The sequence below is a fragment of the Diceros bicornis genome, chromosome 22, assembly GCF_020826845.1.
Source record: "Diceros bicornis minor isolate mBicDic1 chromosome 22, mDicBic1.mat.cur, whole genome shotgun sequence".
Classification (NCBI taxonomy): Eukaryota; Metazoa; Chordata; class Mammalia; order Perissodactyla; family Rhinocerotidae; genus Diceros; species Diceros bicornis.
In genome coordinates, this window is record NC_080761.1 from 4,027,167 (window position 1) to 4,049,058 (window position 21,892).

Genomic DNA, 21,892 nt, shown 5'->3' on the forward strand with positions numbered 1-21,892 from the left:
ACAGCTTGGAAAAACAGTTAATTGCTTCCAAACCCACCTTTGAGTTTCTTCCAGGCACCCTAGTCAGTGACACTGATGCTTGGTTGCTATCCCTGTAGAAAAGAAATGGGCTCTCTGGGAGAGAAGCTGCCCTGCAGCACCCAGAGGCGAGAAGAGCCTTGACTTGCACCCACCTCACTCCTAGCCATTCTACTCCTGGGTGTTTGCTGAAGAGAAATGAAAACATACGTTCATACAAGGACTGTACACGAATGTTCATGGAAGCTTTTTTTTTTTGGTGAGGAAGACCAGCCCTGAGCTAACATCCGATGCCAATCCTCCTCTTTTTGCTGAGGAAGATTGGCCCTGGGCTAACATCGGTGCCCATCTTCCTCTATATGGGACGCTGCCACAGCATGGCTCAACAATTGGTGCGTCGATGTTCCCCTGGGATCCGAACCTGCCAACCCGGGGCGGCTGAAGCAGAGCGCGCACACTTAACCACTGCGCCACCAGGCCAGCCCCATGGAAGCTATTTTTACAGTAGCCCTAAACTGGAAACTACCAACGTGCCCATCAGCTGGTGAACGGATAAACAAATGGTAGTAGTTATTCAACCATGAAAAGAAAGAAACAACATGGGTGAGACACAAAAATAATAAACTAGCGACAAAAGGCTTAAAAGAGTACATACCCAATTTATATGAAACATGAAATTCTAGAAAAAGCAAATCTAACCTACGGTAATAGAAATCAGAATGGGGGTATTAACTTCAGTGGGGCACAAAGGGCAATTTTGGGGATGATGGAAATGTTCTGTTTTGATTTGGGTGGTTACATGTGTGTATGCATTTGTCAAAACATCGAATTGTGGACTCGTAAAATCTGCATTTCATTGTATCTAAATTATATGTTAAAAAAAAGTAGGGAAAAAAAGCAAAACAAACGCTAAGACTTAAACTGAAGCGTTTCTCCCCAGAGAGCAGTCTGGAAGGGGCAGGGCTCTCTCACTCTCAGGCCGGTTTCTCTTGTCCCCTGTGACGAGTCAGGAGGAGGTGCTTAGACGCGGGCATTTAGGACCCGCTCCGGCCACCCCGCTCCTCCGCGCGGCCCTGGGCGCTCCCGGGCGCAGGCAGGCGGGGTGCGCGCCGCGGCCCTTCCAGTCTCGGCCGCGCGCTCTCGGCCGGCGGGGCGGGGACGGAACCGGGGCGGGGACGGAACCGGGGCGGGGACGGAACCGGGGCGGGGCGGCCCGGAGCGGGGCCCGGGGGGCGGCCGCGGAACGTGAGCGCCGGCTGCCAGGCCGAGGGCGCGGGCGGGGACGGCGCGTCCGCAGAGCTGCCCCTGCGGGTGGTGCAGCTGCTGTCGGCGCTCTTCTACGGGACCTGCTCCTTCCTCATCCTGCTGGTCAACGAGGCGCTGCTGACCACCTACCGGTGAGGCGGGCGCAGGGTCCGGGCAGGGCCCACGGGGGCGCCCGGCTGCGCGGAAGCGACTGTCCGGGACTTTCCGGTGCCGCGCCGGGCCAGGCTGGCCGGACCCCGAGGTCCCTGGCGGGGAGGTGGCGCGGAGCGCGGGGCTGCCCTGCCCTCCGTGCACTTCGGCTGCGCCGGGTCAGCGGGCGGGCGGGGACAGAGCCGGGAGTCTGCGGACTCCGAGCCAACGCGGGGGGCTGTGTGCTCCGCACAGTGAGCGCGTTGCCACAGGCCCGGACCGTCTTCGCGACCTACAGAGTCGCTCTGCCCTCGGAGAGGCGGCGCCCCCACCGCCCGCTCCTGCAGGGCGCCGCGCCCCGCCGGGAGAGCGGCGCCGCGGACTCGCTGGCGCAGCGATCGAGTGTGACCGGAAAGGTGGGCGGGGCTTCGTGCACACCTAGCTGTTCAACAGTCGGATGAGGCCTGAAGCGGAGAGGCTTATTCGTGTTGTTTGGTCATTCTCAAGTACCAGCACGTTCATGGAAAACACAAGTTCACTTGAAAACTATTAGAAGTACTGTTTTGGATTAGTGTACAGTAAACCAGCAAACTTGTGATTCCTTGAACCTATTTTAAGGATTAGAGAATCCTGTTGAATTCTGCTTTGGTTGTAGCAGCGTTGAAAGCACTGTGGATTTAGACCCAGCTCCGCCATTTAATAGCTCGGCCTCTTGGGCCAGTCTCAAAGTCAGCAGTTTTCTCAGATGTAGAAGCTGGAAAATTACAACCATGTTAATTACCTCCCAGAGCTTTGCGTGAGCTGTCATGCAAAGAGCGAGGGCTTTTTGTAAACTATGCTGTGCTACAAGACTGTAAAATCAGAATTTTATAAAGAGCCTGAAAAAAACCTCAGAGTATCTTCGGCCTTCTTATTTTGCACTTGAGAAAGCTGAGCCTCGTGAGCCCGGCACGGTGCACCTGCAGAGGGCCTTTGCACCTGCAGAGGGCCTTTACTCAGCAACTGCTATGAGCCAAGCCCGTGGCAAGCACCAGGGAGGCAGCTGTGAACAATACAGAGCCCCTGCCCTGGAGACTCCACGTTAGTGGTAGAGACAGAAAATAAACGAGTGGCGTCTTGAATAAGCAAGGTGATTTCAGGTATGATACGAGAGTGCCTGGGGTGGAGTGTCGGCGTTCCAGCATTCCTCCCAGAAGGGAATGTGCCGAAGTGGGCATGCGCTTGTCCTGCTGGAGGAACAGAGAGGAGGCCACTGGGCTGGAACTGAATGAGCAAGTGGGAGAAGGTGGGAGACATGATGGGAAGGTGGACAGGGAAGGCAGGGTCTGATTCTCATTCATTTGGTGATTTTTATGAAGCACCTGTGATGTGCCAGGCACTGTTCTAGGCAGTTGGGATACAGACTTGAATAAAGCGGATTAAAATCCCAAATGTCATGGAGTGTACGTACATCCTCCTGGAGCTTACAGGGAGCTTTCTAGTGGATCAATAAATCAACTAGTAGGATTTATGTCATGTCAGATGTGGCTGTGTGGTCAGGAGAAAAAAAATAAAGCAGGAAAGGGAATTGGGGAGTGTGGGCGTGGGAAAGAATTTGCATCTCACCATGATCAGTGAAGCTTTGCTGAGGTGACATTTGAGCCAAGACATGAGTGAGGTGAAGGAGGTGGAGGAAGAACATTCCAGGCATGGAAGAGTAAGGAGTTTGGGTGGGAAAGGTAGTAGATGGGGTCCCAGGGTGATGGATTCCTAGATTGTGTAGGGCCTTTGCGGCCACGGTTGAAGCTCTGAGGGAGATTGAGAGTCACTGGAAGGTGCTGAGCAGAGGAATAACATGATCTAAATCACTCTGGCTGCTGGGTTGAGAGCAGGTGTTAGGGGACCAGGGTGGAAGCAGGGTGACCATGATAAATAGTTTTAATTTCAGTCTAAATGCAATTGGAAGTCCCTTGGAAGGTTTTAGCATGGGAAGTGACATGACAATTTGTGTAATTAAAAAGATTTCTTGGGCTGGTTGGAGAACTATGGTATTGGAAGCAGAGAGAGGAGCTAGGAAGGATTGCAGCATTCTAATGAATAATTAGAATTCTAAGAGATGGCTTGGACTGGGGTGGGGGTCGCAGCGGATATGGAGAGAAGGGATGGATTGGAGATTTTGGGGGGATCCTGTGGCTATTGGTGTTCTTTATAAGGTCTCTACCAGTGTTGCCGTGTGCTTACTGTGTCCGTGGAAAGCAAACCCTGCGTCAAAGAAATTAGAATGAACACATACTTAAACCTGGACCGTTTAACACATACAAGGCAAGCTAATGAAAGAAAACTTAAACACCTACGATAAAAAACAAGAGAATGCTATCAATAGGCTTTTTTGGGAGTGGTCGGCAGTTTTGTCAGATGAAGTCTGAAGAAGAGTCTCTACTTTCTGCACTTGAGTGAGCAGTGTGCTCTCTGGGCACAGTCAGGGCCTCCAGGAACATGCGTCTTCTTGCTGGAAGCAGGACCAGTAAACACTGGTGAAGGGCTTGGACGATGAAGGGCAGTGTCCAACCAGGAAGAATTGTTCTATGAGATATCTCATGCTCTAGCCTTTCCATCTTTAAAATTTTGAGTTCTCTGATTGAAGGAGGAAATCGAGTTTTTGTCTCAGCAAGGCAAAACCCTTATAACCCCTATAAGTAGCCGTTTCACATTTCCGTAATATAATATATTACACAGTTGCAGAACCGTGTTCAAATACCATTGTTTATTCTCTCATCTCAAAATGCTTTAGGAGCACCTTTTTGAGGGGAGAAGGGTTGGGGTGATTTGGTTACAACAGTAAACCTTAGAAATGTGATCCAAACATTAGCTGTTTGAGGATAGGCTGTTGTGTTGTAGGATGGAAGGCAGGCCTTTTGGTAATTACCTAATTCACAGGGTCAGGGGACTGTAGCTCAGAGGATGTTTTTTCTCTTCCATTTTAAGCAGATTGTTTCTGGCTGGGGTATAAGATTGATGGGTGGTCTTAGTTATTTGTTAGTTTTAGTTTATTGTAATCTTAGAGTTACATGGTTCAACAGAGGTCTTTGAATGATGTGACCCTCTTGGGGGAGAAAAGCAAGGTCATCTAAGAATCTGTGGCCAGTTGGTTATACTAGTGGTTCTTCGAAATTAGATTCATGAGGGTTGTGCAGGTGGCCTGGAGTTGTTTTTTTGGTTGCCATTTTAATGCTATTCTCTATGACACGCAAAAATTTACTAATGGTACTTAATAAAAATGTAGAGCTTGGTTGTACTCAGTTCAACAAGTATGTGCCCCGTATTTGCCATGCGTCTACTTCTTGATGCATCCCAGGGCTTTGGGCTCATTTAACACAGTGGTTTCCAAACTTGCCTGGTAATGTGAACTACTTGGAGAGGTTTTTATAAAAGCTATTGAATCAGAGTCTCCACTGGTGGGAACTGGAAGTCCTTCTTAAAAAACAAAAACAACTCCTAATTTTCTCTTACTTTGGTGAAAACCTGCTCTGCCCTGAAGACGCTGCTCCTTGTGGCCCCTCGGTCAGAGCTGGATCTTGGTCTCTCTCCAGGCATGGCCAGGAGGTGGGCTGGGTCCTCATAGCTCCCTGGAGACATAGCTCCCTGGAGACTCTGACTTGACCACTCCCTTTCCGTCCTCTGTAATGACTCCTGAGCTCCTGTGACTCCTTCAGTGAAGAGTCCTGGTCTTCCTCTTCCCCGGATTCGTGTCAGCCATCGGACATCAGGATCCACGTGTGGAACCATCGCAGCCGGTCTCCTTAAACTTCCCATGGTCACTCCCAGGGCCGCGTGCTCAGTGTGACTGTGCTCAGTGTGACTGCTCCGCTCCAAGTCTCCGCCTAGCTCTTTCTGCCACACCACCCTCCAGGCGTCCCTTCCCTCCTGGTCCAGCGGATCCTAGTGCAGCGGAGAGGAGAGCCACTCTGGAACCATGTGCTCCTTTCCCGCTCCCACCTTGGCCGGTGGTCCAGCTAATCAGAAGCTACTTCTGGGCTGGCTCAGTTGACTTTGAATTGTTGATCACAAACCTCAACCAGCTCTCTTTGTCTCAGAAATAGCTCTTTCAGGCTTTCTCCTTCATCCTGAAACCTTCTATAGCCCCATCCTCCACACTCCTTCTCTGATGCTTCAGTGAGAAAATAGAAACTGTCCAATGAAGCCCCTCCATGTCCTTCCTGCTACGATGGAGGAGCACTTTGTTCCTGTGAAAGGCCCAGCTGCGCACTTCTGGGGTCCGCTCCACCCGCCTCCTTCCATTGGCATCAGCAACTTCTGTCAGCTTGAAAACATGTTCTTGGGCCAGCCCCCCATGGCCTAGTGGTTAAGTTCAGTGTGCTCTGCTTCTGTGGCCCAGGTTACTGGGTGTAGACCTACACCTCTCGTCTGTCAGTAGCCGTGCTGTGACGGCAGCTCACATACGAAAAGAGGAAGACTGGCAGCAGATGTTAGCTCAGGGCAAATCTTCCTCAGCAAAAACAAAACAAAACAAAACAAAAAACGTACTAGCTTCTCAAGCAAATGTAAAGCTTCCCTTGATCCTACATGGATTTCTCGGTTCCTTTCAGAGTCAGGCTCTTCAAAGAGTTGTGTACACATACTGTCGTCACTTCCTTGCATTCACTCTTACAAGAATTCAGTTAAGAAATTGGGACTATTTAAATACAGAGATGTACAAAGAAGACAATAATAATTATCCATATTCCCATTACCTAGAATCAATATCTTGAAATATTTAATTTTTTTAAAAGAAAAGTCATTCTATTGTGATCATTATAAAGAATTCAAACAAAAGTAAAATTTTAAAAATTACTGTAATTCACATTAGGCAATAATTTTAGACAGATCAATTGGGAACATAGATGCACAGATTGAATTATTTTTGTATAAATGGGCCCATATTATAGATGCTACTTATTTACTCATTTATTTATAACTTTTCTTCTTTTTTTTGGTGAGGAGGATTGGCCCCGAGCTAACATCTGTTGCCAGTCTTCCTCCTTTTTTTTTTTTTTTTTTGCTTGAGGAAGATTGGCCCTGAGCTAATTTCTGTGCCAGTCTTCCCCTATTTTGTATGTGGGTTGCCGCCACAGCATGGCTTGATGAGTGGTGTAGGTCCACACCTGGGATCCGACTGGCAAACCAGGGCTGCCAAAGTTGAGCGTGCTGAATTTAACCACTATGCCACTGGGCCGGTCCCGTAAATCATTTTCTTTAATCCAAAAAGAAGTTGGAGAAAGGGGGCTTTCATTTAATTAATTTTTTTGAGGCTCACCTAGGTTCCCCACCACTTTTTATTATGAAAATTTCAAGCATACAGAAAAATGGAAAGCAGAGTACAGTGAACACCCATGTACATACCACTGAGATGCAATAGTTAACATTTTGCTTTATTTGCATTTTTCTCCTTAAACTGTTGACAGTAAGTTGCAAACATCATGATACTTCACTCTGAAATACTTCAATATGCCTCTCGTGAAGTATGGGTATTCTCCTACAGAGTGTCATTTTTGCTCTTAACAAACTTAACAATAATTTCCTAAAATAATATAATACAAAATCTATAATCATCTCAATTGTCCCCAAGATGTTTTTATGGTTGTTTTAAACATTTGAATCAAGATCCAGTCAAGCTTCATGCAATGTATGGAGTTATGTCTTTTTAGTTTATTTTAATCTAGAAAAGGCCCCCATCCCCCCCCTTTCCCTGTGATACTGACTTTTTGAAAAGCCTGGGCTGGGTGTCTTGTAAGATGTCGCATATTGTGGATTGTCTGATTTATTTTTTGAAGTCTCATTTAACTTATTTTACTTTATTTCTTAACCGAAAGTTAGATCTAAAGGCTTGATTACATTCAGATTAAACATTTTTGGCAAGACTGCTTCATAGCTGACCCTGTGAACTTCATATTGCATCATATCAGGGTTGTCCCACCATTAGTCATGCTGGCTGCGTTTGAAGGCTTATTTAAGGTGGGGATTGCAAGTTGCATGTACGTATGAAATTTGGTTTTAACTGAATTGAACGGAGAAAAGAGATTAAAGTTCAACTAAAAGGATTGTTGACTTTCAAATATGTGTTTCTTTACTACAAGAGTTAATATTTCTTAAAAGATCCCTCCAAGATTGAGAAGTCATGAAAAACATTAAGAAGTTGAAGTCATTATGTTTATTTTGTAAACACACGTTTCCATTTTTGACGTTATGGATGACCTCTCTGCTGTGCAAGATGAGAACACTTGCACACTCCTTCCCGTCTCCCTCTCTCCGAATCTCCTTTGATAATGTAGCGTCCTGCTGGGTAATTGTAGTCCCACAGTTGTTTGAATCTCTGCTATATTTAAATGATGCAGCAGTCAGCAACAGCCGTTTTGCCACAGTGTCTCCATTCCCAAGTTCATTATTTTGATTTGGCTTCTAATTGTCTGATTCCATTGTCAGGTAGTTTTTTTATGGAGAGTTCATGGCTGCTGCTTTAATCATGTTGAACATTCTTTAACAGATTTTTCTCTAAGACGGTGTGCTTTTAGATCTGAAAATTCAGTTTATTTTTTTTCCTCATGTCGAGGAAACGAATTTGTCTTTTATTTTTGAATCATTTTCTTCTCTCTTTATTGAGTTCTTCACACAGACACAGCACTTAGCCCTATATGGTGGTGTTTGGCTTCCATATCTATTTATCTTTGAGAGTTTTTTTTTTCCTCTGCATTCACTGTGATTACCTCCAGTGTTGGTAATTCAGTTTTCAGCAGTGGCCGTTTAGTACCATGTTGTTTCCAAATTGTTCGTGTGGCAGTTGTGTTATTTTGGTCCTCAGTTGGTTTCCTTAGATCTGTATGCTCCCTTTTCATCTTGTTTGACTGTTTTATTGTCTCAATTTTGAGCTCTTGTTTTATTGATGTCTTGTTCTTATTAAGGTGTTCTGTAGCTGGAAGCAATTATGAAGAGTTCCTTCTCTTCACATATTATATTTTCTTCTAGGCTGGGCTCTTTGTCTACCGTTGTAAGCCTTTTGTTGTTGTTTTACTGTTTGTTTATGTTGTTGTCTTATTGTTGTGTATGACGCAGTAGGTAGTTTTCTCCAGGAAGGAAGTATATTGAGGAATGCTCTTGGGATCCACTCCTATGGGGGAGTGAGGGATACAGGGTTAGGCAGAGGGAGAGGGTGGGCTGTACTGCAGTCACAACAAAGCCTGACCCAGGGGCTCTGGAGCTGAGACGGCTCTACGGAGTTGTCCAGAATTAGGGGGAGGGACCCTGGCCTTGATTCCCCTGCATTAGACCAGCAATTGAAATGCAGGCTACTCTTAGGGAGAGGATGAGCTTCAGCTGAGGACACTCTTGGGCAACTGGGGAATGAGTGCTTCAGTCCAGAAGGGGGTGTCTGGGTGGCACAGCCCGGCATCCACCATCTGGTTAATAAAATTAACCAGAGTTAATTTTATTCTCATGGTAATGCTGTTCAGACATTCATTCTGTTTTCTCTGATAAGGTAGGTTGGTTCTTTATTCTCCTTTCACCCTAGCTGAAATAGGTATATTTTCCTCTGACAGACAGGTTGAGAACTGAGGAATTTTTTTTTTGGTGATATTCCCCCTTTTTTAGTAGCCTGAGAGAATGTTAAGTATGGTGTGAGGTAGAGGTCAGGATTCTGTATCCAAATTACTCAGTGCCATTTGTTGAAAGACCTTCTTTTCCCAGCTGTTCTGTACCGTCATCTTTATCATGAATCAGCAGTTTGTATGTGTGTGTATCTTTCCCCATCTCTGTTCTCTTCCCTTGTCCTGTTGGACTGTTGTGCACATATCACACTGTATCATTTATTGTAACTTTAAAATGAATCCTGGCATCCAGTAGAATCATTCCTCTAACCTTGTTCTTCTTCAAGATTATCTTAGTAATTTTTGCTCTCTGCCTTTCCATTCAGTTTTGGGATCAGTTTGTCAGTTTCCACAAAATACCTGCTGCTATTTTTTTCAGAGATTGCATTGATTTTACACATCAGCTGGAGGATAATGCGCCTCATTAAAATATGGAGTTTCCAATCTATGATCTTTATTTAGGGTTTCTTTAATTTTTTTTTTCTTTTTTTTTTTGGTGAGGAAGATCAGCCCTGAGCTAACATCTGATGCCAATCCTCCTCTTTTTGCCGAGGAAGATTGGCCCTGGGCTAACATCTGTGCCCATCTTCCTCTACTTTATATGGGATGCTGCCACAGCATGGCTTGACAAGTGGTGCGTCGGTCTGCGCCTGGGATCCGAACCTGCGAACCCTGGGCCGCCAAAGTGGAGGGCACACACTTAACTGCTATGCGACCAGGCTGGCCCCAGAGTTTCTTTAATTTTTTAAATGTTGATTTATAGTTTTCTATGTAGAGGTCTTTCTTAGAAATCTTTTATTAGATTTTTTCCTGGGTATATTATTTAAAAAACATAGTATAATGAATCACCATGTAGCTGTCACCAGTCTTAATAATCTTGTTCTGTTTATATCCCTCCTCCACTCAATCCCACCATTTCCCCCAGATTATTTTGAAACAAATAAAAATATATCATCATATGCATGTCAATATGTATTTCTAAAGGATAAGAAGGACTCGTTGGTTTTAAAAAAACACCACCCCAGTATCATTTTATATTTAACAAAGTAAAAGTAATTCCTTAATACCATATAATCTCCAGTTAGTGTTATTTGATGTTTTTTTTGGTGCTATTGCAAATGATGTCTTTAAAATGTTCATTTTCTTTGTTTCTTCTGGTATATAGATATATAAATGATTTTTTTCATATATTCATCTTGTATCCAGTAGCCTTGCTAAAGTTATTTATTAATTCTAATAACTTCTCTGCAGATTATTTTGCCTTTCTGCATACACAACCATGTTGTCTCTTAATATAATGACAATATGCCTCAAGGGGCAATAGAAGATTGCCAAGTTTAGCAACAATCAGTTTAAAAAATGAAAAAGAAATAAAATGAAAAGTGAACAAATTTGATGTTAAGTTTTCATTGTCTAAAACTGAAAAGTGAAGTCTAAGACTTTTTAGTAACTCCTGTCATTATGTATTATAGACTTCAAATTTTTATGAGTTGCTCAATTATTTGTTATTCTATGTTCTTTGCAGTTCCCATCACCAGTTGTTCTTGGAATTGGACAGGTAAGTAAAAAAAATAAATTAACCTCATAATTAGTCATAAGTATACATGGTGAAATTTTTATTTTTTAGGAAGATTGGCCCTGAGCTAACATCTGTCGCCAATCTTCTTCCTTTTTTCCTGTTTTCTCCCCAAAGCCCCAGTAGACAGTTGTATGTCATAGGGGGTACATCCTTCTAGTTGTGTGGGACGCCGCCTCAGCATGGCTTGATGAGCGGTGGGCATGTCCACGCCCAGGATCTGAACTGGCGAATCCCGGGCTGCCCAAGCAGGACTCGCGAACCTAACCTCTACGCCAACTGGGCCGGCCCCTACATGATGGAGTGCTTGTGTTTAAGTCTGTGGCCTACAAATTTATTCCGCTGGCAGAGGACCAGAGATCATGGTACCCTTGGTGAAACACCATGAAATATTGACACACATTTTATTTCATTCTACAATTTAGGAACAGTTGTATTTGTAGGAAAAGCAACTACTTATTTTAACTTCCTTAATTGAATTTAATTACCCTAAAGCGAGGAGCCAGAAGAGTGAAAGCTCCAAGGCCTCGTAGGTAACAGATGAATGGCCTGGGGGCCAGGGTGGGGGGTGAGCACAGTTGCCCCAACTTGCACTTGATATTCAGTTTTACGCTGCTGTCCCTGAGGAAAAGGGTGAGGGAGATGACAGAAGGCCCGTTCTGCTCTTATTGTCAGAAATCGGGAGTTTTTTCAAGAGAAGGAGGGAGTGAATTTTTACCTCGTATCTCTCATTTGTAAATGCTGGCAACAAATTCAGATTTTTATAAAACTCTCTATGGGCCAAGCAAAACATATTTGCAGTTTGCTTCCTGCAATTTGTGATTTTTGTTCTTAAGTATGAGCTTGGATAAGCTTTCAGACTAACCCCATTTGGCTGTTCCTGAAGTTTTCCATTAATATTAATTTGTGGTTTGTTTACTGTTTTGGTCGTATGCTGGTGATTTCCAGTAGGCAAGCTGTAACAGGCACCAAAGATTTTTTGTTTTGCTTTAATTTATAGGGAGAACAGCTTAAAATTATGAAAATTGTATCTGTTAACTAAATTTTTAATTGTGTATCTGGAAAAGGCTGCCATTTATATGATTAAACATTATTCTGGTTAAATGTTTTGCTAATATCATTATTAGCAACATTGGGTTTTGCAAATCATTTTAGGGAGAAAGTAATAATAACAAGGAAACAATATGTTTCCTTAAGGTCAAAAATTATATTATCTGTATGTTTCAGTGTGAAAATATGTAGGGAAAAGCACATTGAAAGATGAGGGACTGTGTGATAACGTGCCCTCTGTAACCCAAGACAGCTCAGTCCACTGGTTTGTACTCAGTAAAGGTAAAGCCTTTCCCATTTGCAGTTTGTTGGGGGAAGAAGCCAGTAGACCTAATTTTAAAAGTCTGAATTACAGAATATTTTACGTAAGTGTTAGTATATTTCTGTAAGAATTATAAAGTAAGCAATAAATACAAAGGACAGTTATAATTGAGGATGGAGTTGAGTTATATAAATCTGTTGTAAGTATTAAGTTTGTAAACTCATTAGGATCAAGGTTTAAAATTATAATCATGTTGAAGGAGTCCTTAAAGTTTTGTATCCTAATATGGAGAAAATTGAATAAGTTCTAAAATTTGCATAGGAAGAGGATATTAAAATCTTTGATTTCATCTTAATAATCTGGAGTATTTCTAATATACCTGGTGTGCTCCAGATTAACAGGATTTGAATGAGACATTTTTGCAGTACCAGCTAGATGAAGAGAAAAATAAATCCCTTTTAAAATTTGTTTTTCTCTTAATTTGTCTTCTATGTTACAGAAATATTGGACTTTACAAAAAGTGTGTTTATGTGTGGAGTTTGCCCCCTCTCCCCACCCTCACACTCACTTTAAGGGGGAAGGTGACCATGTGCTTAGTCCATGTGCAGCATGGTCCAGGATCGAGTGGCCTCGCTGACTGTGGTCACTCTGGTCACTTGTGGGGACACCATTCCTTTTCTCCTCCTGTCAGTGTTTCTTGAGCCCCTTGAGATGTGTGTGAGTATATTTGATGTTACACTTTTTGCCTGTGGTTCTGATGGAATCCATATGGTGGCAAGAAAAGTAATTTTAATATCCCAAGAAATAGTTGTGTTTTTTTTGGAACCTAGAAAATGGATTTTTTGGAATGTATTTCTTTTTGATGAATCTGTTTTCCAGATATTTTGCTGAAGTTTCTGTCTCCCCTTTTCTTTAGATGGCAGCTACCATAATGATACTGTATGTGTCCAAGCTAAATAAAATAATTCACTTCCCTGATTTTGACAAGAAAATTCCTGTCAAGGTATGTGATGAAAAGTACATGTAGATATGATGGAAGATGTGAAAATATACAAATTTATCTTAGAGTACAGGTCCATTTCTATACATGCGGTGCTTCCTGGTTGCACTGGGTGGAAACTTCTTAATAAAGATTTTATAGCATTCAGTTATCCGTTAATGTAACATAGTAAAAGTGTGTGCTTAGAAATTGACATTAAATAAATGCTGTGTGTCTTCTGAAATGACAAAGCCCTGTGTCAGGGATTGGCAAGCTTTTTTGGTAAAGGAAAAGATAGTAAGTATTTAGGCTTTGTGGGCCAGACCATCTCTGTTACAACTATTCAGCTCTGCCACTGTACCATGAAAGCAGCCATAGATGTTATATAAATGAATCAGTGTAATTGTGTTCTCATAAAACTTTATTTACATAAACAAGAGGTGGGCTGGATTTGGACATGGCCCTAGTTTGCTGATCTCTGTTTTAAGTTTTCATTTATAGCTTGGATTGATAAAAGCCATAAGTGGAATGAAGAATACAATTTGATATACAGTCATGTGCTGCATAACTAGGTTTTGGTCAATGGACCGCAGATATTATGGTGGTGCCATAAGATTAGTACCATATATCCTGAGTGTGTAGTAGACTATACCATCTAGGTTTGTATAAGCACACTCGATGATGTTTACACAAAGATGAAATTGCCTAACAACACATTTTTCAGAATGTGTCCCCATCATTAAGCGACGCGTGACTGTACGTGGAAATACATGTTTTTCCCATGGTGAAACTAGAAACGTGAGACCTCCCGTTCCTTCCTGGGAATGTGGATGGAACTAACTTTTATTGAACAGTTGCTGGGTGCCAGGCTCTAGGCCAGGCATGTAATTCTTAGAGCAGTCCCGTACAACTCGACAGCAGTGTGAAATGTGTTATAATGACGTTGGGATTTAGGAACGTTAAATCAGACTGTCAGTTCCTTGAGGGTGAGCACCTCACATGGCTTGTTCACTGAGATGTCTCTAAGGCCTGGAAAAATGCTGGCATCTGGCGCTGGATTATTCATCAGGTTGACTAAGCACATGCTTATGGCATCAACAATCAGGGCCATCTGCAAAATGAGAAAAACAAAATGTTGAAGTATATGAAAGATATTAACCCAGTCATCATGGGAAAATGCAAATATTATTGGGCTTGCTTATGCTTAATTTAGACATAGTATAATTTTTAAAAACTTTAAAATATTTTAAATATCTTAAATTTGTGGACTATGATCTATACATAGGGGAAAAAGGCATTATACATATATATATTATTGAATGAATAATTACCCTTGTAACCACTACCCAGGTCATGAGATTGGATCACAAAATCCTCCTTACTGACTATTCTGACTTTTGTAATAATAATTTTCTTGCTTTGTAATTTTTCTAAAGTTGTATGCATCTATGAATTATATAGTTTAGTTTTGCCTATTTTTGGACTTTATATAAAGAGAATCAAATTCTATAAATTCTTTTGTATCTTTCTGCTTTCACTCATTATTATAATGGTAAGATTCATCCATATTGTGTGTTGCTATATTCTTTTATTTTCATTGTATGAATATACTACAATTTACTTACCTGTTTTACTGTTTATGGTAATTTGGGTAGTTTTTAGTTTGGGCGCTAGAAAAATAAAAAGTACTGCTCTGAACATACTTCTAGTTGGATCTCAGTGCACATGTGTTAGTCAGGTAGGGCTGCCATAACAAAAGACCACTGACTGGGGGCTTAAACAACGGAGATTTATTTTCTCACAGCTCTGGGAGCAGGAAGTCCAAGATGAAGGTGCCAGCAGGGTTGGTTTCTGGTGAGACTTCTCTCCTTGGCTTGTAGACGGCCACCTTCTCTCTGTGTCCTCACATGGCCTTTCCTCTGGAGAAGGGAGCAAGGTGGTGTCTCTTCCTCTTCTATAAGGACAGCAGTCCTATTGGGTCAGGGCCCTGTCCTTATGACCTCATTTAACCTTAATTACCTATGTAAAGGTCCTGTCTCCAAATACATTGCACTGGAGGGTTGGAAAAGAATGAATATGAATTTTGAGGGGACACAATTCAGTCCAAAACAGGTGTGCATGAGTTTCTCTGGGAAGTATATCAAGAAGTGGGACTGTGGGCTCCTGGGTGTGCATATCTTCAGCTTTCATAGATGGTGTCCAAGTGTTCTCCACGGTGGCTGTACCAGTTCACACTCCTGATAGAAGTGCGTGCAAGTCCACGTTGCTCCACATTCTGGCCGATCCTTGGTGTGCCAGTCATTTCATATTGCGGTAACCTGGGAGGTGTAGTGACATTTTCTTGGCTTGAAGTTGCATTTCCCTGGTCACTAATGAGGTTGAGCACCTTTTCATTTTTTAGTGCCCATTTGGATATCCTCTTTTGTGAAGTACCTGTTTAGCACTTATGCCCATTTTTCTATTGGGTTGATGTCTTTTTCTTACTAATTTGTGTGGGAATTTAAAAAAATATGTTAGTAATAGTCCTCTTGTTATTTATGTACAGTATTACAAATACATTTTCTCTCTCTGTGGCATATCTTTTTATTTTCTTTATCATGTATTCCTTGTCATGAAAAAGAATCTTAATTTTAGTTAAATTTTATCAGTCTTTTCCTTTATGATTAGTCACTATTTTTCTTTTTTTTTTTTGTGAGGAAGATCAGCCCTAAGCTAACATCCATGCTAATCTTCCTCTTTTTTTTTTTGCTGAGGAAGACCGGTTCTGAGCTAACATCTATTGCCAATCCTCTTCCTTCTTTTCCCCCAAAGTCCCAGTAGATAGTTGTATGTCATAGTTGCACATCCTTCTAGTTGCTGTATTTGGGACGCAGCCTCAGTGTGGCCGGAGAAGCGGTGCGTCGGTGCGCGCCCGGGATCCGAACCTGGGCCGCCAGTAGCGGAGCGTGTGCACTCAACTGCCAAGCCACGGGGCCAGCGCACTATTTTTCTTATTTAGGAAATTCTTCCTTACTCTAGGGTCATGAAGATATTTTTCTAGATAAAAGGTATATAGGTTTTCAGAGTTAGGTTTTTAATCTGCTTGGAGTTGATTTCTGTGTGTGGTCCGATTTCATGGTTTTCCCCAATGGGCACTCACTTGTTGCGGAGTCAGCTGAAGTGGCTGTCCTGAGTGCTGTGCCCTTCACACCGTGGTGTTGCCGTCCACAGGTGCGTGCATCTGCCTCTGGGCTCTCCGTGCTTTCTCACTGTCTGTCTGTGTGTTCTGCACCATTACCACAGTCTTATACTTTATGAACAGTTTCATTATCTGGTGGAGCAAGTCTTTCCTCCTCGTTCTTGGTTCTTCACATTTCTTTGTGAATATTAGAAGCAGCTTGTCAAGGTTCAGAAAAAAATAACCTTTTGGGATTTTGATTGGGATTGCATTGAAGTTATAAAGCAATTTGGGATGAACTGACATCTTTCAAGTATTGAATCTTTCGATCCCTATGTATAACATGGTATACATACCCCTTCTTTAATTGCCCCCAGTAAAGTTTTATAATTTTCTCTATAGAGTTTATTTTTGTTAGATGTATTCTGAGGTCCTTTTTTTTTTTTTTTTTTTTTTTGCTACTGTATGTATCTTTTAAAAATATATTATTTGGAAAATTAGAGGTGCATATTTTTGTATTTCTTTTGTATATTATTTTTGTATCTGCAAAATAATGGAATATTTGTAATTTATTTGTAGTTTCTTTTGGATTTTTTCTACATTTGCAATCAGATCATCTGTAAAAAAATGAAAGTTTTGTTTTATTCTTTCCAACATTCTAACTTTTATTTTTTTCACTTGCCTTACTGTATAGCATAGGACCTCTAGTGCAATGTTGACAGAAATGGTATTACTGGGCATCTTTGATCTTAAAGGAAAGCTTTTAACCTTTCACCATTAAGTATGTTGTTTGCTGTAAGTTTTTTGTAGCTAGGTTTTATCTGTGTTCCAGTTATCTTTTGCTGTATAACTTAGTGTTTCAAAACAATAATCATTGTATTATTTCTCACAGTGACTGTGGTGAAGGAATTCAGGAAGGTCTCAAGCGGGCAGTTCTGGCTTAGGGCTTCCATGCAGTTGCAGACGGACAATGGCAGAGCTGAAACAATGGTGGAGTGCTTAGTGCAGCTGGAGGCTGGTCACTGATCTCTCTAACTGTAATCTCAGGCCTCTCCATGTGGTCACCCATGTAGGGTAGTTTGGGCTTCCTTACAAAATGGCAGGCTCAAGGGAGTCAGAATGGTTACATAGTGGCTGAAGTCTTCAAGGGTGAGTGTCCCAGCCAGCAAAGCCAAAACTGCATTGCTCTTTATGACCTAGCCTCAGCGGTCACGTAGCATCATTTCCACTGTACTCTATTCCTCAAAACAGCCCCATCCAGTTTTAAGAGGAAGGGACATAGACCCTGCCTCTGGATGGAAGAGAATGTCACTCACATTTTGCGAGTGTGTGGGATGGGAGACATTGTTACAGCCATCATCTCTGATTGTGGATTTGTGTTTCTCTTGATATTTCTGTAAGGTTTTTGTTTTGTCTTGTTTTTATTTTATATATTTTGAGACTGTATCATTAGGTGCCTAAAGAACTAGTTGAATCTTCCAGGTGAATTAAAGTGTTTAATTATGTGAGGAGGACCTCTTCTATTTCTCTTCTTTTAGTGTTACCCTGGGAATTACAACAGGCACAGCTAACTTACCAGATTCTCAAGTTGACTAATGAATGTACTGTCTCTCAACAATGCAAGGGCTTTCCCTCCATGTACCTCTCCTCCCAGCTTATATGCTCTTGTTGGCAAGTACTTTAATACTCTATTTAAATCTCACAATACGTTTTTATTTTCTTTTTTAAAAACAACCCTCAGTGCTTGTTTATATTTATCCACAGATTTACTGCTTCCTTTGTCTTTCTTTCCTTTTTGCATTTCACACTTTGCACTTTTCTCCTGATGGAAGTAACTCCTTTAGAATTTACTGATGGTCTGCTTAAATTCACTTAGTTTTTGTTTGTCTGAAAAAGTCTAAATTTTTCCTTTGTTTTTGAAAAATATTCTTGGTAGGCGTGGAGTTCTAATTTATCAGAACTTTGAAGATGCAACTCTGCTGTGCTCTGGCGCCCTTGTTTCTCTCTGGGTTTCTCTTTTCCTGTTAGTTTTGGCCTAGGGATTCCTCACTATCTTCCCAGTTCTTTCATGCTTTTGTGAAGGTTTTAAGTTGTTTTATCTAGTATTTTTCATTGTTTTCAGCAGGGGGATTAGCACAAATAATCTAGCCTACTGTTACCAAAAACTAGAAGTCAATATTGTTTTTATTTTGAATTATATATGGAAATAGGGGCAACTGATTCTTTTCAATGCCTGAGAATCTGTGAAGTTGTAATATCACCAGCTGTGTTATTGTTGAGTCAGTTGTAGGCTGTTAGCCAGAATGTTGACAAATAAAGGGGAAGGTCCTAGATCTTTTAGCCACTCTTCATATCTTCTTTCTTGAGCAAATATCCTGGATAATAGAATTCTATAACTTTTCTTTTTGTAGATGGCACAAAGTATTTCAAAACCTTTCAAAGGATGTCTTGTCTGAGTTGCATGCTTAATGTCTGTTTAGTGGAATAAGAAATGTTGAACTCCTCTTGATGCTGTGGACTATTATATCAGTTAAAAAGTTCTTAAAAGTTATTGTACAAACTAATGAAAGATATATATTTTTTCCACTTCCAGAAGACTAGGTCTTACTAGTTCTTATGTTTGTGTGTTCCGAACAGTATTTCTCTTGACAATCAGAAAATAATTCAGGAGCTCAGAGTTCAGTAAACTTAATTCAAGCTCAGGGTACATGTTTGACTTTGGTAGCTATTTAATCATTCTAGGCCTTTAAAGCAAATGAAGTAACTCCAAAGTTATGTGGCTGGTATTCGCAACTTTTTTTTTTTTTTGAGGAAGATCATCCCTGAGCTAACATCCATGCTAATCCTCCTCTTTTTTGCTGAGGAAGACTGGCTCTGAGCTAACATCTATTGCCAATCCTCCTCCTTTTTTTCCCCAAAGCCCCAGTAGATAGTTGTATGTCATAGTTGCACATCCTTCTAGTTGCTGTACGTGGAACGCAGCCTCAGCATGGCAGGAGAAGCAGTGCGTCGGTGTGCGCCTGGGATCCGAACCCGGGAGTGGAGTAGTGGAGCGCGAGCACTTAACCGCTAAGCCACGGGGCCGGCCCTATTCGCAACTTTTTGAAAGGGTCGCCAACCGTGTGACATTCCAATGAGAGCTATGACCCTTTTCCTTTGTCCACAAAAATGCATATATGCGTAGATAACAGAAATTTACACACCTTTGCACAGGCCTTCGGAATCTCTTGAATAAACTATAAATACCCATCTTCAACTCACCAACCCACCGACAAGAGAGGTGCTTGCTCAGAGCCTTCCTTTGGGGAAATAGTCTACTAATGTGGCCAAGGTCAAAATTTTCATCTCTATCCAGCTTCCCATCCCCCCACCCCGCATGATTATGGATATCACTGCCCACCTAATTATTTTGATCATATGGAGAAACTCATGAATGTGGTTTGGATTCTGGAAAATTCACAGTCATTGCAGGGAAAGGAAATCAGAATGATTTGCTTACTGATGGGGAGTGAATGTCACCATTTTTGTATGTGAAAGAAAAGAGGTTATTGGAGTTCTAACCAAATATTCTTTCTTTTTTTATTGAAGCTGTTTCCTCTGCCTCTTCTCTACATTGGAAACCACATAAGCGGATTATCAAGCACAAGTAAATTAAGGTAGAGAGTGGGATAATGGTTGATGGGAGGTTCTGCACTTGTTTGCTTCTAATGGTACAAAAGACCAGGTTTGATTTTTCAAGATATTGCTTGGGCTACATATAGAAGACAATAATATTTAGTAATTTAAGAAAATAAGATAGAGTTTTGACTTGAATTTGATAATGCTTTTAGGAATGTTAAAAGCCAATATTTTTTTCCTTGTGTTCAAGTCTGAACATAGAATGTGAGATCTGTGGAAGTTAGGATAGGGAAGGTATGATTTATCCAGGAAGATGCACTTAGATGAATATGTTTCTGAGTAACTTTTGGTATCATCACCGTTTTATAAAAGTGGAACGTTCTGTCAGGTTTGGTGTAGCTCAGGTTTGGTACGGGGAAAAATAAATGACAGGCTTTATTTTCAAGTGTGTGCCATATACTTCTGAAATTTGCATCTGCATTTATTTTAGGGTCCTTTGATTGACTACTTTTGTTAAAAGTCACTGTAAAAAACGAACATAGACGTGTAAAAAGACCAAGCCATCCTATAAATTGGAAAACGTGGTGTGAAATATGTAGCCTAATGAACACACATTAGGATCACCAACCATGTGCCAAAGACATAAATAATGAGAAAACGAAGTTTGTGCACAGGATGACAGAAATAGAGGAAAACCTGTTTGTATAGTGAGGGTGGGAAAGAGGCAGGTGGGAGGTAGACCAGAAGGAGAGAGCGTGTAAAACGGAGAAATGTGAAATTAGGCCTGTTGTCTTTCACTCTTGTTTGGAAGGACAGGTTGTGGTTGTGAAAAACAAAACGTGAAATACTGTTTTTAGTTATAAGTTTTAGTTGGCTTGTTGTTTCCTTCTGGGATTAGGACAATCAGTGTTCCTCAGATTTGTGTTAAAGCTCCCTGTGGTAAATGCTAGTGCTGTCACCACGTGTGCTGTTGGCCTGGCTGAGTTCACCTGCAGCTCTGGGGGCGGTGGCTTCAGTTAACACTGACAGCTGCTCCCCTCGTGCACTGGGGTCTGTGTCTTGCAGATGGGGGCTTCTTTTGTTTTTTTGTTTGTTTTAGTGATCTCAGAAACATCTTTATTACACATGTTCTAAAACACTTCTCTGCATGCAGAGCAGAATGGGTGAGATGAGGGCTTCTCAGGTGCCATGGGGGCTTCCTGGGAGAAGAGGGGGAACCAGCAAATGACAACTAGGAGGAAGAAGGAAGAAAGATTGCTTATACGTGATGTCATGTAATGTGTTCCTCTATTCCTGTAGTTTCGATAAACTGATGGTTGGTTCTAGAGGCTTGATCAGATTCAGGGTCAGTTTTTCAGGCAATTATCAGTTTATTGGTCATGTTGGGTTCTTTCTACTGCATCACCTCCCATAATGGTTTTTTTTTTTTTCATTTTATTGTGATAACATTAGTTTATAACATTGTATAAATTTCAGGTGTACATCATTATACTTCTATTTTTGTATAGGTTACATCATATTCACCACCCAAAGACTAATTACAATCCGTCACCACACACATGTGCCTAATCATCCCTTTCACTCTCCTCCCTCCTCTCCTCCCCTCTGGTAACCACCAGTCCAGTCTCGGTCTCTATGTGTTTGTTTGTTGTTGTTTTTATCTTCTACTTATGAGTGAGATCCTATGGTGGTAGACCTTCTCCCTCTGACTTATTTCACTTTGCATAATACCCTCAAGGTCCATCATGGTGTCACAAATGGCCAAATTTCATGGTTTTTTACGGCTGAGTAGTATTCCATTGTGTGTATATACCACATCTTCTTTTTTTTTTTTTTAAAGATTTTATTTATTTATTTATTTTCCCCCTAAAGCCCCAGTGGATAGTTGTATGTCATAGCTGCACATCCTTCTAGTTGCTGTATGTGGGACGAGGCCCCAGCATGGCCAGGGAAGCAGTGTATACCACATCTTCTTTATCCATTTGTCCCTTGATGGGCACCTAGTTTGCTTCCAAGTCTTGGCTATTGTGAATAATGCTACAGTGAACATGTATCTTTACACATTCGTGTTTTCATGTTCTTTGGATAAATACCCAGCAATGGGATAGCTGGATTGTGTGGTAGTTCCATTCTTAATTTTTTGAGGAATCTTCATACTGTTTTCCGTAGTGGCTGCACCAGTTTGCACTCCCACCAGCAGTGTATGAGAGAGCTCCGT

The 21,892-nt window shown here is 41.7% G+C and overlaps 1 protein-coding gene across 1 annotated transcript in view; it reads left to right on the forward strand.

Moving 5' to 3' along the window:
• The first annotated feature begins 395 nt into the window (after positions 1-395).
• SLC35D2 (solute carrier family 35 member D2) overlaps positions 396-21,892 on the forward strand; it is a 49,711-nt gene continuing 28,214 nt past the window's right edge. Inside the window, 5 exon segments of the mRNA XM_058565362.1 lie at positions 396-410; positions 1,057-1,431; positions 10,558-10,590; positions 12,837-12,923; positions 19,645-19,712. Coding sequence (XP_058421345.1) covers positions 396-410; positions 1,057-1,431; positions 10,558-10,590; positions 12,837-12,923; positions 19,645-19,712 — 578 coding nt within the window.